This window comes from Athene noctua, chromosome 2, assembly GCF_965140245.1.
Source record: "Athene noctua chromosome 2, bAthNoc1.hap1.1, whole genome shotgun sequence".
Classification (NCBI taxonomy): domain Eukaryota; kingdom Metazoa; phylum Chordata; class Aves; order Strigiformes; family Strigidae; genus Athene; species Athene noctua.
The window spans coordinates 9,971,291-9,999,249 of record NC_134038.1 but is presented as its reverse complement, the minus strand read 5'-3'; the positions used below and the strand labels follow the sequence as shown (position 1 = coordinate 9,999,249).

Genomic DNA, 27,959 nt, shown 5'->3' with positions numbered 1-27,959 from the left:
TCAGGTAATGGCTGTTTTGTCAATTAAGTAATTACCAAAATGGTGCCTCGTGTCATCATAGTTACTGGCCTCAGAACAGCTCCATAGACTCAGCCCAGTCTTCAAACTGGTAACTGGTCTGCATTATTTACTCAAGTAACCACTACAGTTTGTCTTCCCTGAGGATTTGTCCCAGAAGGCTGTATCATGATTTAACTGAAGAAGCGGATGAAGTAAGAAGATCCTAATCCTGTAGATGTCTCTTTAAATAGAGAAAAAACAATGAAGATTAAGGCAATGCCTATATCTCGAAGAGAATAGAAGCTTCCTGGATGAAATGACTGTTACAAGATGTCAGTGATACTGAGGAATTAAACATGAAGTTTACTACAGTAGGCAAAATCCAACAAGGTATTTTCCATTGAAGTGCACTCTATCCAAGCTGTAAATACCCAGTAAATATTGGGAACCCCAGTAAAGTGTCTCTTTTTCTTGTGCTCTGACTGGATGTGTTAAGGATGCTCACATATGCAGCTGCAGTACAATACAAGCAGTCACTACAGAAAGTCCACTTTCTAACATCTTACATGGGCCAAATCCTTGTGTCTTTGTTGTCCAGTGCTCTAGCCACGGTGGTGAAGTCATCGTGTGGAGTGACAGGGGTCATTCTCCACAGGAGGTGGGCATGAACCATGGTAGAGGGGCTGCACCCTGGATCAGTGGGTAGGGGTGAGAGCCTTCCCACTGACTGTGAGTCTCTGATCATATGACATTTAAGCCAGTCACCCTCTGCTCCCTTTGAAGTTAGTAGAAATTTGGTCACTATAGATAATTGAATTAAAGATGAGATTAATCTCATCCTAAAGCTGATTGTGTGCCTTGGTTCTTGTACCCTGTGCTCATCAACTGTACTGATTAGTTTTCCACCAGCTGTAAAGAATGCATAGCCATTGAACTCAACATTAAATGGCCTCTATTTCATGGACGCTGGTGTTCACCCCAGATGAATCCTACACAGGATATTTGGACAGTTTACCTGTCCACTACCTGTATAGATACTACATTCCCACTTAGTGGTGAGAGCTTTGATTCATTTCTTCCCTGTTCCTAGTACACTGGATTGTTTTCCTGCTCTCCCTCAACATAATTTTCAATTCCCGTTAAAAAATATTTGGCTGAGGCCTAGGGAGCACACTTATCCCTCTGTTGCTCAGGGACAGGTGACAAAAATGGTATTTGTGTATTTGTACCTTGATCTTAAATATGGCACGTATTCATGGATTTGGAGCAGTCCATTTCCAAGAGAAACAGTAAACAGAGAGAAACGGATCCTTGCAGCATTTCACATTGTGAAACTCCCAGGGAACAGAATAGCAAAACTCTGCACACCTGAGGAGCTCAAAGCGCTTGGCAAATATTAGTGAATTGAGCCTTACAACCTGTGTATATGTACAGAAGTGTAACTCCCAATTAACAGATAGGAAAACTGAGGCACAGTTACATTATGCAGCTTACCTAGCAGCACATAGGTCAATAAAACAGTGGAGTGTATAAACCTGGAGTTCCCTACACTGAACAATCTTATTTTTGGAAGAGAAAAAAAAATTGGCCCCGTAAGTAGCAAGTAGTCTTAGCAAAAGATATTCTAAAGAATTGTAGTCAAGCTTTGAGCAATTTTATAAACAGTAGTGAAGATTTTCAAAGTAGTTTGAGGGATTAATATATACATTTTGCAATAAATAAATAAATACCCATGATCAAACCTAGGAGGTGGATTTGATAATTTTAAATTCTACTCTTAGTTTCATTTTGACATTTTATTTCATGGGTAGTTGTAAATAAGACATCACAGGAGAAACATTTTGTTCACAAAACCTTTTCAGTAAGGTCATTTACTTTCACTCAGCTTTTCCCTGCTTTGAATATTAGACCCTCTTGGCTAGGTTGGTTAGAGATTGATTTACTTATATTGGAAAATGGATTCAGATGTTATGTTTCCACAAAGGGATATTGCTCCTGAAAATATTTTTACTTTGCTGCTCCGTTTACAAAATGTAGCAAGGACCACCATATCTTGCCTGTTATCAATTCACCATTGTTGTATTGAAGAGTATCAGATAGATATGTATCATAGAAGAAATCAGCTGTACCATTTATATAGGGTAAAGTCATGCAAACCATGCTCAAAACTAAGCTCCTTAGTTTTGGTAGCATGAAAAAAACTGCATTAGTAAATTGTATGAAATGGTGCAGAATGACTACCACTAATATCACATGCATCTTATGCAGCCATTGGTGTTTTGAACTAGTAAGCTTTGGGTGTAGAGTAAGTGAGATATACAAAGTATGCTTACATTACATGGAGAAGTCAACCAGTGACTGCCCCCACACGCACTTTTAAACTGGCTTATTTGAAGGGGTCCATATTGAATCTGAAATCCCATCTCCTGTAGAAGACAAAGGCATGGAGCCACTTGGTGTAAAAGGGTCGGTGTCTGTGTCCGTTTCCCCCTCTGCTAGGTAGCGTTTCTCTCTCATCCACGCCGATCCTCCATTGGGGCCAAATGGGAAGTCATCTCTGTCTTGGGAGATACTGAAGCCACTTGGGGAGCGCTCAAGTTCCTCATGGTTGACGGAGAGAAGGGATAATGGAGTATCGCTGTCTCTTGTTAAGCTCCTTCTCTGTCTTGGAGATACCTTATCTGAGTAAGGGCTTTGTAGGTCTCCTTGAGAGTGGTAGCTAACCTGGGAGTCCATTAATGTAAATATAGGCAAAACTGTTGGCCTTTCTGCATATGAAGTTGAGGAAGGTGTGGCTTGCAGTTTGCCAGAGTTTTGCCCACCTATTGATAAAGGTTGTGAATGAGTCGTATGACCATGTGCTGAGAAACCATAAGGACTGACTTTGTTGACTGGAACCTGCTGGAAGTTGTAAGGAGTTTCGTGAGCACACTGCTCAGTGTATTTATATATTATTGTTTTTAATTCAGAATATTTGTTTTCTTCTCTCTTCTCCTTTGCAGGAGAAGCAGTTTCTTTCAACGGACTTATCTCAGCGACTTGTATTTGCAGCTGTTCCATATGATGCATATGCATATCAACAAGAAAATCCAGTTTCTTCCCCATGTCATTAACCTGAAAAATAGTAATGTTACGATATTGTCTCAAGTCAGTTGTTCAACAAAAGAGTCAATGCTTCCGTACATATACTGCTCCCAGCAATGGTGTGCTGCCATCTTAATTAGTCATGAAAGTATTTACAGGATAATCATGACACTCCTTTGGAAGCTGGGCTGCAGTGGATGCCAGTTTATCCTCTAACTGCTCCAGATTAAGAAGATCTATCCTTATGAACTGTGCCAAAAAATTTTCTTAGAATTGCTGGATATTTGGCAGTCCAGCGTCCAACAGCAGTCTACAATGTTATGACCAATCATGACCATATGGTAAATAGCTATTACCAAAATACCACATATGGAATCACCTTCACACGTAGACCTACTCTCTTAACTCTTAATAGTCCCACATCAGTGTTAAATATCAGGACTATTTTCCTTTCTCTTTTGAGAATACTTGTTTCTGAACATTTAGAAAACATGAAGGGAACTGATGTGAATCAATGCCACTTGCCTCCATCTTAGTTATGTATTTAAAAATGAGAGTGTCTCGACTTGTGAAGTGATAGGTTAGGATACACAGAGGGCCTAAAAATACCTGTGGAAGCAATGCTTTTGAGTGCCAGGCCCTACAAAAGAAGGTGGTGCTCATAACAAAACACCAGGCATGACGAATATGGAGTTTAAAGGAATGAAAACGTCCCTTCTAAACATCATGGTTAGAGTCTTGCTGCCATATATAATGACATTGATTCATCAGGCTTCAGAATGCGCACTTCCCAGGTAATTAAATTCTTTAACAAAAAACTAACAGCATAGTTTTGTGATCATTAGTACAAGATCTGTGTGAGTCTTGATCACCAACAGTACAAATCTGACTGGGTCAGCCAAGACCCATAAAGAATTTGTGTCATCTTTATCATTTCTGTACAAGCGCCTCAGCCTCCATCATTGTCACGAAATTACATACCTGTCGTTCAACTTTAACAAATTTGCCCATCATACTTTGGTCTTCAGTATCTGCTGTAGATGCTTTGGCTACATATGGATCATTTCTATAAAGAATGAATCACTTTATTAGTGTTCAGTTTTTCTTTGCATCACAGTAATTATTTTATATCAGAACACAGAATTACCATCTTGGTGGTATATTCATATAGTTCCTTGGAGACCCATTTAAAAAAAAAAAAAAAGATTGAATTTAGTTATCATGCAAACAGGACCAAAAGTCTGTTCAATTTGATTCCAATGCATTTATAAAATATGTAGTCCTGATGTTCAATTTAAAATTATTTTAAAAGATTTAAAGAAAAAAAAAAAAAGCAAACAAAAAATTCAAAATGAAAGTGAAATTAGTCTCAGATTTGGTGAAATAATTTCAGGTTTATGAAAAAAGTTGAGATAGTCTAGATAGTGGATCTACAGATGGACATGTGTTTTTAAATCTAATTCTTTATAATTGTCTTTGAAGACTGAATCTGAGTTTTTAAGGGTTTTTTTCTCAATTTGAGTAAACCAAATATTAAGTGGCAGAGACTGGAAATGACGAAAAGAGACAGTCTGGCCTGGAGATTTAAAGTAGATTCCTGAATAAATTTTCTTCTACGTAATTTTCTATTGCCCGTCCATCAGATGGACTAACTTCAGGAGGTAAGAAGATGATCTCTGCTTAACTAAAGAACTTTGATTTATAACTTCATGGGATTTAGGATGGTCATTAACAAGTTAAATCTTTCTCAAAAGGTTTCCAAACCAACCTCAAAGGTACTTCTGTCTTTCTATAACCTATGTCCAAGTCTAGAAAAACAATTTCTAAGCTCTTGTTCTTTAACATGATTTAGAACAAATATATCCTAAAAGTTTTGTTTTATCAGGTCCAGTTCTTCTCTTTCTGACAAAATTCAAAATATATCTGTGAATAGATATTACTAAAGCAGAAACTATAACTAAAACTTGTCAGATGTTGCACATTGGGTTACTGATGATATCGACTCATTCAAATTTTGCAATCTGCTTTGTTTCCCAAATGATCATTGCCTCTTCCATATATGTAGGTCTCTGTCTTCACATTTACATGTTTTTAGATTTTTCACCGGGTGGAATAAACCAGATAGAGCCAAGTTAATTTACTTTATGTAAGATTACTTTTGTTCTGAGCAACCATAACAGCTTTGGGGACAGATTGTTGATGGTCTTGTGTGGTTCTTCATGGGTATTTATTGACAGATTGATAGTTGTAAATAACAGAAGAAATGTCATTTATTATTGAATTCTTGCTATCAGGAATGCAGCAATACAACTACACGCTGTAATGTTCACACCCAGAAACCTGGTATTGCAATTTATTTTCAGTAATTCTCACCAATTATTGGTTTTAAAGCAGCATCATTAAAACTCTGTGCTTACCATTTGTTGGGGGCTATAACAAAACTTTTCCCACTTCATGAAGATAACTAGTTTACCTTCAAACTACTGGTGATTCTTATTGATTTTTTTTAAGTGGGTTTACTAGTTGAATGTTAGAAATTCAGCACATCAGCAATCACATGTATGCATTTCATGTAAAATCACATTTCCAAAACACAGAGAAGTTGAGCTAAACAATTAAGATCCCATTAAGTTTAGATTTCCATCATACATTGTAAGCTAGTCTCTTTCTGGCTCAATTTTTACACATATATACCTTGTAGCAACATACCCTCTCAGTATCATTACTATAACAGTGTGCTAGCTGGGTATGGGTAAACTTTTTATTTCTTTTTCGGTCTGTGCAAAATACTAGGCATAAAAAATTCACCTGGGAGACTGTTGTGAAGGGTAAGAAAAAGCTCCTCCCTTTTGGGATTTCTTATGCTTGGGTGTAGATGGAGGTCCAGGCGTAAAAATCATATCTACTCTGAAAAAAAGAAAAGTGCAACTGCATAAGTCCATCTCTAAATTGTAACACATGATAGAAAACGCTGTGCATCTCTGCAGCAAACAGCAATAAAGATTAAAAAAGGAAGCACATTTTGAATTGGTAATATATTGAGGGTCATGACGTGTTTGTTCTGTTCTGGGTCCACAATCAATACATTGAATTGTAATTACCTGATAATTTCGTGGTAATTAAGTAATTATCTAGCTCCCTGTTTCTAAACATTGACATTTGAAACACATGGCTTCATTTCCTTCCAAGGAAATAAATAGCATGATTGTCAAAAAACCCTCCAATAACAGCTGCTCCTAAAAACATCAGGTTTTGTGCTGGATACTGGAAATCAAAATTGGCAAAAGGTGGAAATTCTTGATACTCTTAATAAACCAATAACTTCTTAGCAGTTATTGTGCCTAATTATCAGTATTTTGTTTTGTCTTTACTAATTATTCTTTTGGTTTGAGAACTATAAATGAGGTTTCACAAGGACTCCTACTTTTTTTTTATTTGGAACAAACCATAAAGGATTGTTTGGGAGGCTCCAGGACATCCAGCACATTTAATTACACTCTTTTACTCTATCAGTACATTCTCTCATTTGGCATATCCAACTGCCCAGGTGCAAACCAGCCTCTGTTCATTCAGTTCACACACCAAACTGACCAGGTATCAGTCAGCACTAGTCCACAGACCAGTTAGCCATTCAGGTACATTGCATGGCTTCATGGTGCCCCATGGAGTTTTGAAAACAGAACATTAAAAAGCTCAAAGCAAATCTCACAAAACTAGCTCGATATTTGCTAGGCACCCAATCATTGCTGGGCCATTCTTCAATGCCTCATCAAACTCCTATGGCATCTCGCTATTCATAGACAGAGTCAGTAGGACTCACCTCCCTGGTTTTGTCCAGTGACAATCAGTGGAGAACTATCAACACAGTGAAGAAAATTTGGGGAGAGTAAGGGAGATTCAATTGATCACATGAAGGCATCTCGTTTAAGCAGAGATCAATTTTGCCTAAAAGGCCATTAATTATGTTGATTAGCTCTCTGTTAAATATAAGAGGAATCTCATGTGCCTTGCCAGGATTATGTTTTTTCTTCAAAGACCTCTAAAAACATCTTCCTTGTATACATGCAAAACGGCTGTGGAAAATTTGTGGTTCTTCTGCTACTGGTGATTCTTTATACTGGGGCACAGCATCGCTAAGCTGAACATGACAGGGCTGAGGCTGTGCTGTGATTCTTGCCCTGACTCACTTGGGATGGGTCTTCATCCCCCAGAGCTCTGCCACAACCACTGCGTGAGATGGGCCTAATCATGTCAGGCACCTTTACTGCTGCTAGGACTCAAGCAAGTATCTCAGGGGTGCTCTGCTGACTGAAATCACTCAACACCTCCGTCTGAGGTAAGGAAGGATCTCCAGTATAAGGCATCTAGACCTCACCATAGACAGGTGCAGGTTTCTAACATCATGAGCCCTCCTCAACTTCATGAGTTCAAAAAGATATTACTGCGTTGAAACCTAAGCTTATGTGATGCAGAGCTCATTTTATAGAGTGACAGTAGTGTTTTGTAGTATATAATTAAAGAAAGCAGCTTTTCTAGGGTAATAATAGTGTGATAGGAACCAGACATGGTAGATACTTGAAAATGAGATAGACCAGTACATGGAAAAGCACTTTGAAATAAGAAATTATGAAGGTCAATGGAAGGGCCAAAACAGCCTTACAAAGGCAAGGTAAGTCTAGATAAGGTCAAAACATGCAGCAAGAGTTGCACTGGTTCAGCCTGTACCCTTGAGCTGATACCCTTGAGAGAAATCAAGGGTGTGCCTGAATGGCATTTTGCTGCTCAGAGTGACTGGGGAGCTCAGGGAATGTGGACAGGGCTGTGCTGAGACTGAACTAATATGGCTACACTGGTATACACACACATGCACGCCAAACCAGACAAGCTCACTAGCTCAAGCTCTGACCTGTGCTCATGGCTCACAGTGCAAGCAGCACAAATTTCTGTCAGCGTGCCTCAAAAGCACAGTGTGATGAACCACTTCTGTGAGGAAACAACTGTGGGGGCAGATTGCACCTGAACAGACACAAAGGCATGAAATTCCATTTTTTTTCATGTAGGTCAATTTACACCTGAGTGAAGGGGATGTAAAACCTTCTGTGTTGATGTATTTTTGCACTTGTATGAGATGTTTCAGGTCAGTAGAGAATCCAGCCCAAAGAAAAGCTCATGTAGAGCAACTATTGCTTGCATTTATCGTATGTAAAAAACAGAGGAGAAACCTGACCCAAATCAAATAAGGCAACTGTCAAGAAAATTCACAGGATATTTTAGTCCGATTTCCTTGTTCCAACTACGAGCCAGTGGTCTCTTCTGCTGCAGTTACCCTTGCTAGCTGCTCACTTGCCTTTATTCTTTGGGGAAAAGGCTTTCTTATTAACCAGCTACGCTATGCAAAGAGATGGATTCTGGGTGGTCTTGTATGCAAATAGACCAACTACGCTTTTATTTTGCCAACACAGATACACATTTTCCCAACTTACCAGAGAATTCTTACCTTGCCTGAAGATATTTTATTCTGGAAAGCATATCAAGATGCCCTGCTGAGTATTGCTCTATCACATCCTTTACATCATAAGGCCTCAAAGTCTCCTTGAATTTTTTTTTATAGAGACGAAACTGTAGTATTCTGTATAATAAACAGAACAATTATTAACTTCCTGTATAAATTCCATAATGATAATTTGCACTTTTATTGAATAATTGCTAAACACTCTGGATGTTTGAAAACTAAGCATCTTATTTCAAAACAAAGCAATAAAACATAAGTAGAGAATCTCTAACATCATACCGTATTTGTAAATATATAGTAGTTGGCTTTTCATAATTAATAGGCTAAAATGAATTATATGGACAAAATGCTTTTTTCAGCATTATCATCATAAGAAGAAATGGTCCAAAGCCACAGAATTGTATATGGAATTTGATTTTGAACAACACAAGTCACAAGATACTTTAAAGCTGTGAAGCTGAAGCTGTTTTTTTTTAATACTTCATAAAATTAATTTTTAGTATATATAATACTATACTATATAATATATATAATACTGAATCATTTTCAGCTTTGTTTTCCTTTTGTAACTGGGAAAGTTTTGGATAGGAAATGTTAATTCAATAGAAATGTGGAAGTTAAGAACCTAGCAGAAGTTCAAATTGTGTAGAAAAGAAAAAGTGTCTGAAGTGTCTGAAGTGTACTTGAAAAAAGAGAGTACAACATTATTGTTATACATAACAACAATAATAATATAATTGCTGTTACTATTACTATTATTATAAAATGTCATAGTAATTAATAACAGAATTCCTATAATATGGACCAGTGTTGGCCAGAGCATATCTTTTTCATTCTTTTCTGTTTATACTGTTATATCTTGGTAGATTAAACAAATAGACAAGAAACATATGTAAAGAATGAAAAACATTTTATTTGTTTAATCTGCCTTAGGCTTGGGATCTGACGGTTTTGCTTTCTCAGTAGATTCTCCATGTTATTATTGGTCTGAATTAGGGGACTGCTGTCATCTGTGACGATTCTGACCTGTGTTTTAGTCAAGGTTGGGGGTTTTTTCAAACTTTTTAAAATCTGTATAAACTTTCATTTAGCAAAAGTAATTCTATTACAAGCTTTTAAGGGTTTTTGACTCTTTAACTATGTTGCTTATAAATCTTCCAAGATTTCAAAGTTACACATATGCCTATTTTAGCCAAACTATATATGACAACAGCAAAACTGTACTTACATAAAGATAAATGAAAAATAAGAATCACAGTGTTAGCAAGTTCAATTTAAAATCTCCTTGATCATTGCCCTGAAAACCCATTAAGTGATTTTGTCTGAAAGAATTGCTTCCCATTAGCATTCAGGGTCTGGGTACAAGAAAAAATAAAAAAGCTTGGCTCATGATTGAGTTTAAAGGGAAATTGCTTAAAATCAATTAGATTTGGACAGGATGTGGGAAAGGAAGTTTTGCAAAAGTAATAACGGCATGTCTCGTGGAGATGGGGCTGGAAAACAAGGCAGATGTATAGTCTCTGTTTGAAAGCAAGTAGGTATCAGGGAAAGACAGAAAAAACTGTGAAGGAAGTAGGGATGAAGAAACTTCCAGCAGGAGGGAAGCAGTCATGGGTAACATGAACAAAGCCTGTGAGCAATGACTTTCAGCAGGCTTGAGAAAACTTGGAATCTTTAATGACTTGTTCTCCTGCACCCAAATGAAAAAGAACCAGGAGAATATATACTATGGTTATATACATATAAGTATATGGTTATATACTTATAACAATCTTCCTTGAAGCTTTTCTAAGAAGATAGTTCTGGGGCACTCCAGACTTGCTGTATGTCACCTGGAAGGTAGTAACTCCCTGGCCCAAAACTTAACAACTTCTGTAATAAAAAACAATTGCAATGAAAGAAGAGTATTTTCCTATGGGGGCATTTCTCAAGGGAAGAGAGTAAAAAATACTGAGTGGCGGAGTAACAGAACATCAATAAATGAATTCTATGTGCTTGATGTGCTAAACACATTATCAAGCTTTACTAGGAGTTTTCTAACCTTAGGGAATATCTCTTGTGATATGAAAATAGAGGTGACACATGTCACAAGCTGAAGACTCCTGAAATGGAGACCTCAGAATCTGTTAAAAGATGACAACTGAAAAGTATATTGCATACTCATACAATTGTGAATAGAGTTGAGTCAGCTCAGAGTTTATTGTTAAGTGAAAACTCCAGTCTTACGTAAATACTATAGTCACTAAATTGAGCAAGATACTATATTTATAACAAATTTTAATGAGGAACTGTATACAATATTAATTTATAATAAATATATTTATGGAGTATCTTGCAAAAATGGCAGGGTCAGTGTTACTGAAAACCATTTTCCTTTCTGCATATTTTCAATGAGGACTTTAAATAGAGTCTGTCTTGTGCTTTTCAACATATCTCGAATTGTCTAACCTATTTCATTTAAAAAAACCCAACAGCAGCAACAATGAATCAACATGTAGCAACATGGTAATGTAATTTTCTGAAGCACAAGCATTCAAAGTCAAAACAAAGGACCAAGGAGCATCAGAGACATTTACCTGACAGCTCGGATGGCTGTCTTGAATGTGGGGATCATATCTTCCATAATGAAGTCGCTACTGTCGCCTCTCTCTTCTGCCATGGGTTCTCCTGTCCCTGCATCTGCAAAGCAGGTCAAACAAAAGCTGTGTGAACATCTGAGCACACAATATTTAGAGGGAGGTCTGGTTGACTACATAAAGTAAGTGTAATTTAGTAAAGGAACATCTCTTGCAAATTCCTCTCTCTCTGGTCAGCTCTTGAAAAGGATTTCATAATTCTGTTGGGACAGCTGTAGGACACAAAATTTGAGGGATCTCCTCTCAGATTCCAGCATTTGTGAAACAGTGGGAAGTTTTTTTCCTTTTCAATGGATTTATAAGTTCCCACTTTTATGAGCTTTTACAATGAAAAATCTTTACCAAAATTATTTTATGTGAGTCTAAAAGAGGTGTAGAAACTACAGGCCAAGTTCTCCTCTCACTCGCACTGTTTGGATCTCATGTACTGTCATGGTAGAAAATAATCAAGTTCCAGGTGTGGACACCCAGGCTACATCCATGGTAGTATGCCCAGCATGCACTGACGCCAGCTGGCACAATAAACTGTTATTTAGAGACCATTTAGATGCTATAGGCAAGAAGAGGAAAATGTGTGCTCAGGGAAGCTGAGAGGAAAAATGCCTTATGATGTTGTATGGACACCCAATGGAAATCTGCTGAGGGGCAGCAGTCTTAGGGAGAGGGGGGGGAAGCAGCCATTGACTCTATAAACCAACGTTTTAAGAGATTACGATGAGGAGATGTCTGGGATGCCTGGACACAAGCTAGTGCAGGGCTGGATGCGGTCTAGGAGGGACCTACCTTAACATAGCATCCCTGCTGATAAACCACGCCATGACGGCATGTGGTTTTCAGGGGATACAGATTCACTGCCCAGTGTGCCCTTTTTTTCCAGGTCAAATAGGTTGATTCCAGCACTGGCTTTATCCCATATCAGTTGCTGGTTTTATGGAGGGCTATTGTCTAATTTCAAGCACTGTGTTGCCTGGACTCCAGCATTCATTACTTGGAGCTTCCCCAAATGTGCCATGTAAAACCAGGGACCAGCCATGCTTGGCCCAGAAAGTCGCAAAGCTTCAACAGAAGATGGAGAAGAACAAAGTAAAATGGGGAGAATAGGGGGTGGGTAGAAAGAAATCAACACAGATGGGCTACCTTCTGAGCTTTGCCAAAAAGCGTACGCTTTCATTCGGAATGCAGTGCGAAAACGCTCCTTATTATTCAAGACAACATTCTTAGGCTCTTTTGAAGGACTTTCTTCAATGGCATCTACATTCAGAGGGGTAAATAGCTTTCCTTTAGTATTGGTACCACGAACCCGATCCAAGAGACCCAGCTTTTGGCTACAAAATAAGCAAAAGTAATCATTTTCCTCCTTTGTACACTTTTAACTTGTTTTCATGATGCTTTAAATATATAATGGGCTAAATAAATGTTTTGTACACAAGGACACTGCTGGGGCTACCATAATACATCACTGTCTTTGTAAACAACAGTTAAGAACCACATATAATTAACTGCTTTTTATGAGTATTTTTGTATCAATGTTGAAAATGTTACCAGAGGGTCTTGCTATCCTCTCCACATAATGTATCACAGTGCTTCAGCTCCCATAGTGTCTGATTTATTATTGAGAAACACCACTACTTAGGCAGTTATGCTCTCTAATTATAAGGATGATTGGCCTTCCCTGTTCAATGCTTTCTTTAACGACTGGGCCTGTGGCAGGCTATTAAACAAATAACTCATAGAATCGTAAGAATTATAGAAATATAGAATCATAGAAACATAGAGTCAGAGCCGTTTGGATTGGAAAGGACCTTAAAGATCATCTAGTTCCACCCCCCCTGCCGTGGGCAGGGACACCTTCCACTAGCCCAGGTTGCCCAAAGCCCCGTCCAACCTGGCCTTAAACACTGCCAGGGAGGGGGCAGCCACAGCTTCTCTGGGCAACCTGTGCCAGTGTCTCACCACCCTCACAGGGAAGAATTTCTTCCTTACATCTAATCTAAATCGATCTTCTTTCAATTTAAAGCCATTACCCCGTGTGCTGTCACTACATGCCCTTGTAAAAAGTCCCTCTCCATCTTTCCTGCAGGCTCCCTTTAGGTACTATAAGGCTGCTATAAGGTCTCTCTGGAGCCTTCTGTTCTCCAGGCTGAAAAATACCAACTCTCTCAGCCTGTTTTCATAGGAGAGGTGTTCATAAGCAGGAGTAAAAGAACGTCAGATGTGTTGTGAACCAGCACATTTGTGAATCAGCACAGGAATCATCAGCAAAATACTGGAAAGGGATTGCCAAGCAATTGCTGGGTACATGGTAGGGCAGGCTACCCAGTTCTCTCCACCACTCACATTCAGTCATCTCTCACTATATTAGAAACGGAGGTGACCTATACGAATTGTAGTAAAGGGACATATTTTGTTCCTCTGATGATTTCTTCCACTGTTCTCTAACAGATTTACTGACCAAAGACATTTGTCTTTCAGTGTCAATATATAGCTAGAATTGCATCTATCTGTCATCTTACCAGCATCAGTAACCCTTTTGACGGCCTGATGACTCTAACAGTCTTAAAGGCAATTACTAATACCACTGAAAATAGCAACACAAAATGAATTTACCAGTGAGTACATCAGATTATATATGCTCTGAAGACTTTGGAGGTGATGGTAGATGGTATAAATATTTGATTTGCTTGTTCAGTTGCTGCTTAAATATTTGGTAATTTCACATTTTTTTTTAAAAAAATGTAGGGCTAAACCATGGGAAGAAAGCCTGCCTTTTAAGCCATTTCTGTACGTTGCAGTGTGGGACAGCTCTGGGGAGAGGTGAATTGTGATCACATGGTCAAGAGGCAGTTCTGTGCAGGACACAGGGTCAAGCAGGTTGATTAGGGAGGAGGGAAGAAGCCACCACAGAGAGAGAGTTTCTGTTTCTGAGAGCCACAGATGGGAGCAGAGCTGAAGGACAAACAGCAGCGGTGACCAGAAGAAAGAGATTTCATAGGTATGCAGAGACGTATCTGTGCAGTAGGCTCAGCTGAAGCCACTAAACTTCCTGGCTGAAAAGGCAAGCATGGGAAGGGTCCACTGTGCAAGGACACAGTGGAGAAAGATGGATACTTGTGTGCAGACCTTGTACGTGAAGGGCCTTACTCACAGAACTACTTATCCTCTGTTTAAGGAGTTATTTTGGTCAGACAGATTATTTTTATGTTCTATGTTCTCTGGTGTCATCGGTGCACCTCTTTGAAAGAAGAATCTATTTCTGTCTCAGAACTCTGCTTGTTGCAGTATCCCACCACAAAAGAAGTTCTTAGGACATTCCTCTTAAAATGATAAAGGCGAGATTTAAAGACGTATATGATGACATTGCAGCTTTTTTTTTAGAGTGCTGACTCAAGTAAGAATACTGCAATTTACAGCATACAAAATGCCGACCTGATCTGAGCATTGAACATCACAGCTGTTGCAGGGTTTTGTGTTCTTTTTCTTTTTAATATGAATTACTAGAGCCCTCATCTCTACTATCTGTTTCTGATTAATGTATCTTTGATCCAGGAGGTAATGAAATATGGGCTTCCCTGTCACAAAAGATGGAAGCACTAAACCTTTGTGAAGAGTGTTTTTTCAGGCCTTCTGAATTTTCTCGTTGACATGACAATACTTGTGAATGCAATTGCTTCATGTCTAGTAAATTCAGACATTTGCCCTGTCGTTGCATGTATGAAGTGCATATGTGTGTGCAAGTATGAAAGTGGCAGCTAAGGACTTGTGTATGGAGACAGAGAACTAGTCCTGATGCATTAGTATTGCAAGGACTGAAGACAAAGATGTGAAAAGATGAAAGCATGGATTTAAGTGAAGAATTAGAACAGCCTAAGTGAATGGCATTAATATTACTAAGACTTTGCCCTTACGTAATTTCCTGAGGAATCCATGGCATGTGGGGAAGATATACAAAGTACAGACAAAAGTACGGTGCAAAAATCAGGGATTACTCCCTTCTTTGTAGAAAAATATGAGATGCTATTTGTTGACATATGTGGCAAATTAGTCACCACAGAATGTGTAGGGCAGTCTCATGTTTCTTCTTAAGAACTTATTTTTAAAAATGTTTTCACAGTGCTTGCTGTTGGGTTGGAATCTTGATCTGATTGATTCACCAATGTGCTCTAAAGGCTAAACTCGTGGTGAGTGCAGAGTCCCCACAAGTGATTTGTGTTCTGAGATAGGGAGAATCCTGTGACATCTTTTCTGTATTACTTTCACTTCTCTGTTTCAGAGGCTAGGTTTGATAGCAGTATGGCTTTACGAGACAGACATCTTAACTCCATGTCATTTCTGTGAAATTTGGATTCTTCAAGCATTCAGCTACCATATATACAAAAAATATATTCAGGAGAAGGCAACAGCTAATGAGCAAGTTTTGAAAGGGCTTATTTGAAAAATAAAGGTGAGGAATGACAAAGAATCAGAATGGTCACACTTGGGGGGGGGGGGGAGTGAAGTAGGGAAAATAAATTCTCATGTCTCTTTAGTAATAAAATCGAAGTTTGAAGGAGGAATTAATTTTCAAGAAGGATGATCAAGAAGAGTCTGGAATCATGGCACATCACTGAAAATGATTGTAATGCAAAGAAATGGACCAAAAATCTAGCTGAGTCTCTAGATGACAATGAGTCAGCCAGCAATACAAACTGATGGGCATGACGATGTTAGAGAAAGAGCTTGTGAGGTCTTCAACGTGAAGAAAAAAAGACAGAGCAATTAAGCATGTTTGTCATGGTGGTGATCTTTGCAGACTGAAGGAGACTGGAATAAGCTACAAGAAGGAAGAAACTGAAGCAGTTTTAGGATGAGTAGGTCTATTCAGTGATAATAATAAATTGATGACATTTTTACCTAGATCTGAAAAAAGTTTATGTACAACAAGTATGTTGTGGAGATCAGCTTTTCCTGGTGGGGGTGAATATCAGGTCACCAATGATAGATGAATCTCAAATGAAAGGGGAGACTGTATTCCACCTCTTCTTCAGGATTTCAAGATTAAATGTCTTGGTTCAAGAACTTCTGGAGAGACCTTCCAGGATGAGAAGAAAGCTCCTAGAAGAATGAAATCTGTCAGTGAAACTCAGATGATGAAGTGATTTCCTCAAAGACAATAAGGGGTCTATTAAATGTTACAAGGTTTGGTTTAGTAACACTACTCATTATCAAGAGAAGAATATGTTTAAGGCAGAGAACCTGAAAGATGAAGCAGAAAAGTAGGTGAGAGAGATCTCTATTGTTTATAAAAAGTAATTTAATACTATTTTACCAGACTATAGTTGTCATTACATGTGGTCTCTGACTGTTTCTCCAGAAATTTGCTTCAAAATACATTTCCAGATCTCTCAAAGTTTGCCCATTAAAATTCCTGTAATAACTGCCTTTCCTAACAAACGACTAAGAGGCATAATGTGCACTGCCAGGATCTATAGGGATCAGACCATCAAGAAAAGGGTCACTGCATAATGCAAAGTATCCAAAACATTCATTTTGTGGATTTTTCTTTCAATATAGGACAGTAATATAGGCAATATATGCAGAAATCTCTGCCATAGAACTATACAAGTACAGGACTGATCAAGATTTGATATCCTCCTCATAGAACAAAACAGATTAAAGTATTCCTCTGCATTCAGCACAAAAAGCAACTTATTTGCAGTGATATTTTCCACTGCATAGGTAGGCACACTAACTTGGTTTGGGGCTTTTTTTCTTTTTTTTTTTTGTGGGATGGGCCTTAAGGTAGATAATGTGAAACAAAAGCATTTCCAAATTCTCCTTCTAGGAGTTTCTCAATTTTCCCCATTGATAAGTGTCAGTTTAGGAACAAGCTGTTGTCCCAAGACTATTGCTTGAGCCTAGGTTTAGGACCTAGAATTCATCTGATCTTAAGCTGTTTAAAAAGTTAAATGTCTGGTCTAAGATAAATCTTTAGACCTCTTTCTATTATCAGTGGAAAATTAGCCACCTACAGAGTGCAGTTGAGCTCCATTTAACTTTGGGATGATTTTACAGTTGGGGGAATTTTTCTCTTTTGATTGTGTAGAGAAAGATCTAGATGAGAAGTCATTTAAAAAGCCAGCCTATCTAGTCTTCAGGTCACCTGAGCTGAAACTTTCTTTATTAAAATCCTTATGATTAACCCTTAAAGTAACATTCTGAGTCATAACAGTATGTTTCTGTGATAAATATAGACAATTGTGTTCATATCCAGGCAGCCAGAGCAGTAGAATCATCAGAAAATAATTCATCAGCTTCACATGAAAAAATATAGCAGTACGTTGTATACAAAAGAACTCAAAACAAAACCCAAGCTTGTTTCCAGATAATGACTAGCTGTCATCAGAAAGAAAATGGACTTTATTCTTGTTTCCAAGCGATGAAATCTGGGTCTGCTGGGGTTTTTGTTTTCATTGTGCTTTTTAAAAAGTTTTAGGAAACATTTGTTCTCATGACACAATCTCCTTCATTAAAACAGCATGCGCATGGCTCAGTCTCAGAGTATGAAGCATGCGCAGATCACATCAACCTTCATGAGAGTGACTAGGACAGTGGTTCCCACCCACAGGTTCGTGTACTGCTGCTTGTCTTCCAGATTCCTCCTACTGATATTAGCTACTCTTCCTCCCCCTGGCATAGTCATCCCACTTCATTTCTCTTCCTTACACTCAATAAAATGTGATTCCTGACTTCCAGCACAGTTCCAGAAACTGGGGGGATTCAAATGCATCCCATACATGCTAATAAAAGTGCAGAGTAGTTTCTCTGAGTAGCTTGGATATGGTGCCATTGCAGGTCTTGCATGCTATTGCATTCTCTCCCTTGTGATGGAAGAAAAATTTTCTCAAACCCTTTGTCTTTGAAGTGGAGTCCCAGGAAGAGAACACCTTAACTCTGTGGTAGATACAGACCACCATAAAGGGAGGAAGGCAGAAGCAGTGCAGACAGTTAGGCTTGAAAGCTTCCTACCTAAAGAAAAATTCAGCTCTCAGATTCTTGCTCCCCAAGAACATTGGGAATTATTTTGGACCATCTGAGAGATGAATCTGGTGGCTGGATACACAAGAGGTGCCTAGCTGCAGATGTTTTACTCTTGCTCAAAATAAAGAGTGGGAACCACTGAACTAGAAATACTTTTCCAGAAACAGTCATGCAAGGAAATAATGCAGTTACATCCCATCATGCAAGTCAGATACTCTCCTCTCTGTGCTTTGCCTAGTATGGAGTTTCATAAACAAATGGTACATGTATGAGAAGAAAAAGAATGAATTAATGCTAACAGTGAATCAAAGACAGCCCTTTTCCATGTATTTACCGCTTTCACTTACTAAGGACTAATAATAATCAGGAAATTTTTCCATATTTTTTGCAGTTTAGCTAATCACTAAATTTAGTTGGTCTCAAGTAACTGGAAGCAAAAGTCAGTCCTGTTTATTCCAATATTTTAGTACATTATCAGCCGAATTTATGTGTGTAAACTTAGCTTTGGAAAACCAAACATTCTGAATGAGATTTTTAGAAGTATTCTGCTTTGAACTATTCCCAGAAGAAATTAGCAGAAAACTGTTACGAGGACAGATACAATCCTGTAGCAAACACATTCAACTGATCTCAGAGAGTCCGTGAATTTTCTTAATATAAAACAAAGAGTATTCTGCACTTTCAAGGTATTTCTGAACTTTGGCTAATCAGCTTTCGATTTTAACAAGTAACATTCCTTTCTCTAGAAAGGATCTCACAAAAATGTTCAGTTTCAAAATAATTGACTGCAACTTCTTGACAACTGATGTCTTCATTTTTAGCCAGTTGCACCCTGAATTTTAAGGTCTAAATTTGCAAGTTTCTAATGTCTAAGGAGGAAACATCCCTTTTAGCCAACCATTTTCCACACTCTTTGGTGGTGTATGTCCTTAACAGTATTTAAGTGTAGGCATGACTCTAAATCCAAACTCACCTACCATGCAGATTATTTGCTCAGAAAAACGAACACAAGTCCTAACTTGGGCTCAACTTTGATGCTCTTCAGAAAGAGGAAGAGCTCTGAACCACATTAAAGGCCTTTGCTTAGCCTGTCTTATCTTCCACACTTTCTAAAGTGATTGGAAGTGGGTAAAAATAAGCAATGTCACACAAGTCCATGGGGAGAATAATCCAAGTTCACTTCTTTGTGAAAACAGGATGGATATTTTTCATAAATAGATGCAATCAGCAGTGTAGGTAGAAACCATATGGATGTTGACCCACTCTTTGCAGTGAAGATATCTCCATGTATCAACCACTAGAAAGCAAACCAAACTGCAAAATCAATCTCTTGACTATTTTGCATGGGACAATCATCCAATGAAAAAATGGAGTGCTTCACTAGCAGCTCTCCAAAATTTGAAGAGCTTAGGCTAGAAAAGCTGAGTTGTGTGTTGATGATTTCACGTTTGTGGAACAAAGTGAGAATGAGAACAATGAGCTAAAGTTGAATGATAGAAAGATGTTTGTGTGGGGTAGAAGAAAATGCTTGACAATTTAGTCAAAATATTATTATTTCTGATGATGTGTCTTTTAGATTCCTGAAATGCCATAAATTATTTCCACGTCTCTTTGTAGGAAGATAAAGTTCTTGCCCCACATCTTAGATCACAGTTCAGCAAGATATTTAAGCATGTCACTAACTTTATTCAGATGATCAAAAGCATCCAATTGTTTTCCGTTTGCTGAACCAGAACCTGCAAATGCACATGCAGAGATGTTGTTCCACTGAACTCAAATGCAAAGTAATTGCATGAATTTGTGTTGGCAGGGTTGGGACTGCATAAGCAATGGTATTTAGCTCTTACAGTATATTTTTCTTATAGTAAATTTCTAAATGATTTGCAGAGTAGGTTAGTATCATTCCCATTCTATGGAAACAGAGAAAAGCACTTTTTTCTAAGCAGATCATTGGCAGAGCCAGGATTAGATCCCATGTTTTCTGAACAGCAGAACAATGAACTATCTGCAAGGTCATGCAACTTTCTTTTATGCTTAAATAACTTCAGTTGTATTGCCCCTTACTTTTTATGGTGGTCAGATGAGCTACTGTATTAAAAACAGAAAGTGCAGGCAGAAAATGGCATGCAAGAAATATGAAAAGAGTAAGGCTCAATTGTTACTTGAATGTATATACCTAAGTTTTCTTGTGAGGCTTGATCCAAAGAATGACTCCCTACTAAACATGACATTACTGTAAAGTGAAGAAAAGTTATTAAGATGAGACGTTAATGATTACCCATGAAAAGCTCTATGAAAAAGAATGGGAACAGCCTTTCATTTGTAGTTAATGTAGTGTGCTGATCAGAGTGGTTTTCTCCTCCTTCCTGTTTTGGGTAAATGTATTAAGAAGAAATGCTGACAGTGAAATTTTCCACCTTGCAAAGTATAATTTTATTTTCTTTATGTTGTTACTATTGGCAATACAAAAATGCACCACATTATATGCATTCTTTCATACTCACATAATAGGAATGACTAGTTCTGATTCTGTCACTTAAAAAAAATCAAACCAACTTTCCAAAGGCAGAGAAATATTATTTGTCTTGTAAAGATAGGAAACAGGGATAGATTACTTTTCTGCAATGACACAATAATAGATCTAGGAAAGAATATGCTCTTCTGATGTCTAGTTTTACAGTTGGTGCTGATTAGGAGCAAAACCCTAGGAGAAAGTTCAAAATCCTTAGCTAAAGTGCCTGTACATACAAGTGTCGAAGTTTAGACACTAGCTGAAATAAGTGGAACAGCTGCTAAGTACACTGCTGAAAAACCAGGCCCACAATTCATCCCTCAAACATAAGACGTAAAAAGTTCGTTCAAAACAAACAATATGTTCAAGCAAAGGCCCAGCTTAAATGTCGGTCAGGCACCTAAATGCTGAATCATTTGCTGCGTTCCAGAAGAAATAAGCATTAATATCTCTTTCTCATAAATCTTCCTTATTGGGAGCCGAACAGATAACAAGGCTTTGCAATACATATATACAGAAGAGCAATTTCTATCTGAGATATCATGTATTGGTAGGTTTAGGCACTGATTAAGGAAGAAAAAGGTAGTGGTGCCTCTGGTGTGAAGTCAGTAAACCCCCCATCAGTGAGCAATGAATAGCAGCGCCCCAGTTTGTCCTGGTTTGGGGGACTATACAGGGCATGTAAGGAAGATGCTATTCTTAACAGAGCAGCATCATGTGTACCACTTCCCTTCACTGCCTACAGGACCCAGCCTACTGTCTAGTTCAAGTGTATTCCAATGTGCTCTTCATCATGTCTCACATCTTCACAGTTTTAGTTTAGAGGGAGCTTCAACAAAGCCTTAGGCTGCTGCCAAACTTTAATTGGCTTTCTACTATCACAAGTCCTTCCCTGCAGCCTTGCCTTGGGATCCAACTTCTCAAATGAACTCTTCCACTCTATTGTCTCCCCTGTGTTTTTCCCAAAAGGTCTGAGAACAAGTAGCTGCATCTAGCTGTGACTTTGTCATGATGCCAGGTCCTGCTTCCAAGGAGAGGTGCAGATTTCAAGGATCTGTCACAGTTCAACTCTACTACTGCTGAGTTCCCAAAGAGCTTTTGCACCACTGAATAGAAAACCTGACACTTAAAGCGCTGCACATCCTCAAATTTTCACACAGCCAGGACTCATTTTTAGTTTATTAACTAGTTACATTTTCTGACTCTTCTGGGAAAGCTTTGGACCAATTCTCTCTATCAACTGTTGTTCAGATAATGCAGTTTATTACTACATCTTTTCCATAAGTAGTTACTTAACTGATGCAAGAACCTGGACACTGAGTGCACTTATGGGCTGTTATCTCCACTGGGACTGCATTCCCTTATTGGTCATTTATTTCAGTACAGCCTTAAACACAAGATGCAGTGAAGTATGAGTAATACTTTCTATACTAAATCACTGTAGGAGAAAGTAGAATTTTTTTTTTTTTTTTTTTTAAATTATCTGGTCTGTAAATAAGAGTTTCATGAGAGATGGGAGGTGGGACTGTCAAAACAACTAGGTTTTATAGCTCAGTCCCATGTCTACTGAAGTCAGTGGATGTTCCCACAAGCACCATAATTTTTCTGTTTATCTGAAGGGTTTCCAATCCTTCTCATTGAATGCCTATTTCCATAAACATATTCCTGTTAACAGGAAAGCTTCAATGCAGGTTGACTAGTGATTTTGCTGAAGGTTATTACATATGTAACAACATAAAATCAAGATATAGCCAGCTAGAATGAGGAGCCTTGGGATTACAGCTTTAAAGATTTTGAGCTGTGAGCAATACTTTTCAGTTTTTAATCCAGTACATCAATATAAAATGACTACTTCTACTGGCCTGAAAGATCCAGTAACACAGAAGCTACTCCACAAACTGTTCTATCACTGCAGGTGCAGGAGTTTCTCTAGTGGGGCCGTGACTAACAGCAAACTGCAGCAATCATTCACTTTCCTAATTTTAATCTGCTGCTGCATCTGAGTCAGAACATGTTTTAACTCAAGGTATGGACTTACATACTCAAAAGGATTTCAGCTCCTAAGCTCTTTCCTATATATTAAAGGCCAAAATTCAGCTCCTGCCAACCCTGGAGATGGCTAAAATCTCTAGACATCTACATTAATGCAACTGAGCTTGCTCATGACTGCTTAGCCTGGGCAGTGCCATGGATGTATGGTACTTAAGGCTGATGAGGGTTCACAAACTGGGTAACTCCCAGGTACTCTGTGAAGAGGAGCGGTTAGCTCATGATGATGGTGGCAGGAGGGGGAAGTCATCTTTTCCCAGTAATTCAGCACTACAGCACTTCCCTGTATTATAAGAAAACATACACTAGATTTTTCTTCTCTGTTAAAGGAGGTTTGAACCCCAAAAATTCATAGGAGAACAGCAAGTATGCATCTGTTTTTTTCAGCTTCCTTTATTGAAGCTCTCATGTGTGGCATGAAATGTTGAAAAACAAAAAGAAAAAAACCTTTTCATCAGGGCAGGGACTTAAAACCAGGCCTAACCTTTTTTTGAAAACCTCAGTTTTCAAATTTTGCTACAATTCTTGGTCTTTTTCTCTGTGCTGTAAAGGGGGATGAAAATGAAAATATCTTCAACACGAGTCTGTGGAACTATTTATCCTTTAATTGCTATTGACTTTCATTGTGGGTGATCCATGGATAGCAGTTTAGCATTAAGTATTTCACATTTTTGACCTAAGAAGTCTAATTATTTTATGTGCTTTTCAATCTGCAACTTAGCTAGAGGTGGTTATAAATACTTACAGTTGAGACCTTGCAGGCTGACTGACAATGACTGCTGTGTTGTGGTCTTCAGTGACTGACTAGCATTAAGATCAATGATTCCTTCATTCTGTTTGCTTGTAAATTCCCCAAAGTCACTGGGAGCTTTCCTATCTCTTTCAGCAGGGGTGGGACCAAGGTCTCAAACCTAAGGTAGCTTTTTTAGTACTGCCAGATGGACTATCCTGCTGATCCATCTTTGTATTTATCGTCAAGAAATCTTTGCATATGGTAAATCAATGTAGACTTGATCTCTTACACTCCAACACTGCTCTGTGCAGGACTGTTGAGCAGTAACATGAAGCAGAACTTTAAATTCACTCCAGAGCAACTTGGGTGCTAAACCCTGGCTCTATGGCATGGTTCAGGAGAAATCTAGACCATGATTACTCATAATGAACAATAAAGCTGTTTACATACAATTAGCAAGCAACACTGCATTTGTATGATTAACATTTTAGCTGTGTTGTTAAACAGGGAAAAAAGCAAGCAGTTAGGAAATGGATTGGTTAATAATTTTTAATGACTACCTATGGTGTTAGTAACATGTTTTGGTTAACAGCTTATGAATCCACAAAGAAACATTTAACCTGCCTCCTCCAATAACTGTATTAAAACAAGGCTATAATAATGGCAGCTACGTACCTGGCAGTACCATCCAATTGCTCTTTCCTTTTATAGAAGAGAGGAAGCATTACAAGAAAGCAAGGAGAGAAGAATTACATCATAAATTCAGAGTTTTTTAAACAGAAATTTCTCATCTATGGCTAATGGTTTATACCTCTTTTGTTCTGTGATTATAACTGACAGCAGAATAAAAGCTACGTTTTCAGCTAGCCATAAAGCAAAGAAAGTGATATCGGTTTCTGAAACCAATCTGTGCTGCTTAGACTGGCAATCTAGTCTTTGGTGAGAAGTGAACTCCCTTGCCCTCTCTCCCAGGACCTTATTTGCAAAACATCTATCAAATTTCAGGTTGCATTTGAATCACAGAAGAACCTACGTACAATGAAGAAGCTTGAAGAGTCTAGACCCCAGGCAAGCCTGAGAATTATTCTCTGAACAAAACCTGAGGTCAAGAAACCCTCTAGAAATGACTCTGCAATGGATAATGTGGGAATAGATACAGAGTGAGAAGGGATAAAGAAATGTACTCGGCCTTAAATGAACACTGTGGTGTTTATTCTTAGAGATTTCCTGCCTGACCTAAGTGAAATCAATCCTAAAGAAATATATTGTAAATTAAAAAGAGAAAGAGGTAATGTCTGTAATTTACCCTTTGTGAAGGCAGGAGCCTGAAATGTTTCTTCAAGTCATTTTTAAGCAACAACTAGAGCTGCAGTATTAGCACAGTGAGCACAACTTGCATGTGGAGACCTCTGTTTGAGTTGAGCAGTAGTTTAACGGTACATTTTTGACAGAATGAAGCATAACGGTAAGTCCAGAATGAAAGTTTAAATCATAAACTTGGATAAGTAATGACTGTTATTAGTAGCTGATAGTCTATAGCTAAAAGTCTTGGCTTTCATGGGGCCAACATTTTAACATGTTAAGAACTCAAGGTGAGGAAGGTGCCTGTTTGACAGGCAAGAAAAGTGAGATCAGACAGACTTATATCCATAAACACGTGACTGTCCATTAAGTCTGAATGTCTTTATGTATGGAATATTTTCCACTGAACTCAGAAGAGGTGATTAAAATAAAACCATGACTCTAACTCCCCAATAGTTTCCTTGTGAATGTTCAGTTAATAGAAGACAGTTTTAAACATGCTTTGGCTGTCCTCCACTGAATTATCCCCCTGAGCAACCGGTACTGTCAAAAGACAAGCATTTAACAAGCATTAATTTTGTTCACATGCCATGGCCACCTCTGTGAACAACACAGTTCTAAGGCCAGTTGAGTCAAAGAGTTGGAAAAGTATGAATTTTCAGCATAGCCCATACCTCAAAATAAACAACCACATCATAGAGGGTGCAGGAAGTACCAGGTGCCTCTGCAATCCAGGGCTAAGTCTTTATCAGGATCAAAATTATAGAGGGAGAAATCGAGATTTCCGGGGCAATAAACTCCAGAGATTTGCAAAGGGAAGCCGACGGTGAGGCAAGCTTCTCCTTTGTTTAATGCCAACATGAGAGCCCCTGATGGAGTTACCCATGTGCTCCTAACAAATCCCACCAGGGGAAGGTAGAAGAAATAGATTCAGAAGCCAAAAACCATGTTTTTCAGTCTCAGCTAGGAAGTTAACTGGCAACCCTCCATTACCTACAAAAGCCTCATTGGTATGTATAAGTCTATGTTTCCTGTCCTGACTTATACTTCACAGAAAATTATGATGGAGAGGTAGACAATGCACTTACCTGAAAAATGGAAATGATACAATTGATTCATAAAACCTCCAGGTAGCAACGAGATCAATCCTGTTGGGGTTAGTAGCATAGTATCTCCAAGCAGCCTGAATTACAAGGGAGAGGAAATAATCAGTGTTAGGCAAAGCTATTCCCCAGGCTGACAGCAGCCAGATTGCTTCAAATAATATAACAATGCACCTGAGTCACTATCTGGAAATTAATTATTAATCAGCCATACCAAATGAGTGTCACTATTGACACTGGATTATGATCTGTGAGGACTGTTAAAAAAGACACGACATGACAGATAAGCGCCAACATCAACAAGACATTATATTTGACTAAACTGGTTTTATTCTTCTCCGTGGTATGACTAAAAGAGCTTCAAGCATTTGTCAAATATTTTTGGAAGCATTTAAGCTAGTTTACTATCTAATGTACCATCAGAGGAAATTTTTCTGAGCATTTTTCTATTTCAGCGTTTAGCTCCAATGAAAATTCTCTAAGCACAAACCTAAAAAATACTGTAGATAAATTAGCTGCTAAGTGGAGATGCTTTAATTGAAAAGGTGAATTCAATTTACCACTCATGCCTGCAGCCCCTTCTGTTTGCTAAGGAGTGTCTTTAATTAGAACAACTTAATATGTCACTCAGCCTGTTCCTCCTGAGGACTGGCTTGATCCTGAGCAGTCCTGAGCATCAACGCTTCCACCTGATATCACAGAAACTTTCTGTGTCCCTCTGTGGAAATGCTGCCATTTACTTCACTGCCAACAGGATGTGCTCCACACCTACTAAGAGTAACTCCAGTCAAGTTTGTCAGCCCCAGACTAGTAATTTGAAGCTTAATTTTCTGAATTTGTAACAAAGGCCATAACTGAAGTCTAGGTGAGCTAAGGAGTCTCTTCCCATTGAATGCTCTGGTTGTCCAGTGACATAACAGGAGACTCAGGGTATGTGTCAGTTTTTACAAACCACACATAATATTTACATCATTTGTCTTGATTGTCACTATCTATTATGTTACTTCTATTGCTGTTTTCACATCAGTAACAACCTAACTTTGTTTGCACATAAAAGCTCTCAAGGGAACTGACAAAATCTGGATTTTGGAAAGAATGTTTTCAACAGCTTGTTTTCTGTGATTTTGTAGCACTGATGCAGAAGTTGGTTGGTTTCCAGAAGCGAGCAGATGAAATCCTTTCTTCTAAAGACACTGTTCTGAAACAGTCTGGGAATTGAAAGATTCCCTAAAAACTGCAAGGACCACTGGATTTTCCAGCTCAACGTGAAAAACCTGACTCCTTTACTAACACATCTTTTCACCTCCTGCAATGAGAAATAGAATTTGGGCAGGGGGAAAGTGGTGTCTCTTGTTAACATGATGCAGTGGTCTTCATACACAACACTTTTCCAAGGAAGGTATAAGTGGTGGCAAACCTGAATGAGTTCAGCTGCTGGCTTTCTTCTTTTCTCAAAATGTTTTTGACGATGTTGCTCCTGGACCTTCAGTGCCAGCCCTGAGCCCAAAATGCCCTGAAAGCAGAGAGTGATGCAAGATTTTAGACATTTCTAACTTAGAAAAAAATAGATTAATAATGAGAGGAAACAGGTCTGTTGGTGGAGATGCATATGGCTACGTGGAACCTTTGGGCAGTACAGCATGCCTTTCCCACTGCTCTGCTTACGAGACACAAGTTTGTCATGAACCTCTCAAGGGTCACAGGCCACACCAAATCTTTTTAAGGTCCTCAGCAGGCTTCTCAAATGTCTACTACCTTTCCAAGCTGGAGGTGTCCAGGTGGTGTATTACTTTCCGCTCAGGGTAGAGTGAAACTACTTCTGTGATAAAAGAGCTATACTAAGCATACTCTGGATTGGGGTCTGTGGGACTTCCTATCCTTTGTAAAATTCTTCCCAAGTCTCATTTTAAAGTAAAAATATCCTAAAATCTGGACTTGGGATGGTTTCTGTTGCTATTCTGTCCATCTCACCCAGACCTTGTCTCATTCTTACCTGAGGACTTTGCAGACA

General features: G+C 38.5%; 1 protein-coding gene across 1 annotated transcript in view; it reads right to left on the bottom strand.

Annotated features, from left to right (window-relative positions):
- Nucleotides 1–2,359: 2,359 nt before the first annotated feature.
- KCNQ3 (potassium voltage-gated channel subfamily Q member 3) overlaps nucleotides 2,360–27,959 on the bottom strand; it is a 203,221-nt gene continuing 177,621 nt past the window's right edge. Inside the window, exons 7-15 of the mRNA XM_074898411.1 lie at nucleotides 27,366–27,461; nucleotides 25,934–26,028; nucleotides 24,219–24,245; nucleotides 12,370–12,557; nucleotides 11,173–11,275; nucleotides 8,582–8,713; nucleotides 5,893–5,991; nucleotides 4,066–4,150; nucleotides 2,360–3,114 (exon numbers count right to left, since the gene is read on the bottom strand). Of these exons, the coding sequence (XP_074754512.1) occupies nucleotides 2,377–3,114; nucleotides 4,066–4,150; nucleotides 5,893–5,991; nucleotides 8,582–8,713; nucleotides 11,173–11,275; nucleotides 12,370–12,557; nucleotides 24,219–24,245; nucleotides 25,934–26,028; nucleotides 27,366–27,461 (1,563 nt within the window). The 3' untranslated portion in view covers nucleotides 2,360–2,376. The remainder of the gene's footprint in view (nucleotides 3,115–4,065; nucleotides 4,151–5,892; nucleotides 5,992–8,581; nucleotides 8,714–11,172; nucleotides 11,276–12,369; nucleotides 12,558–24,218; nucleotides 24,246–25,933; nucleotides 26,029–27,365; nucleotides 27,462–27,959) is intronic.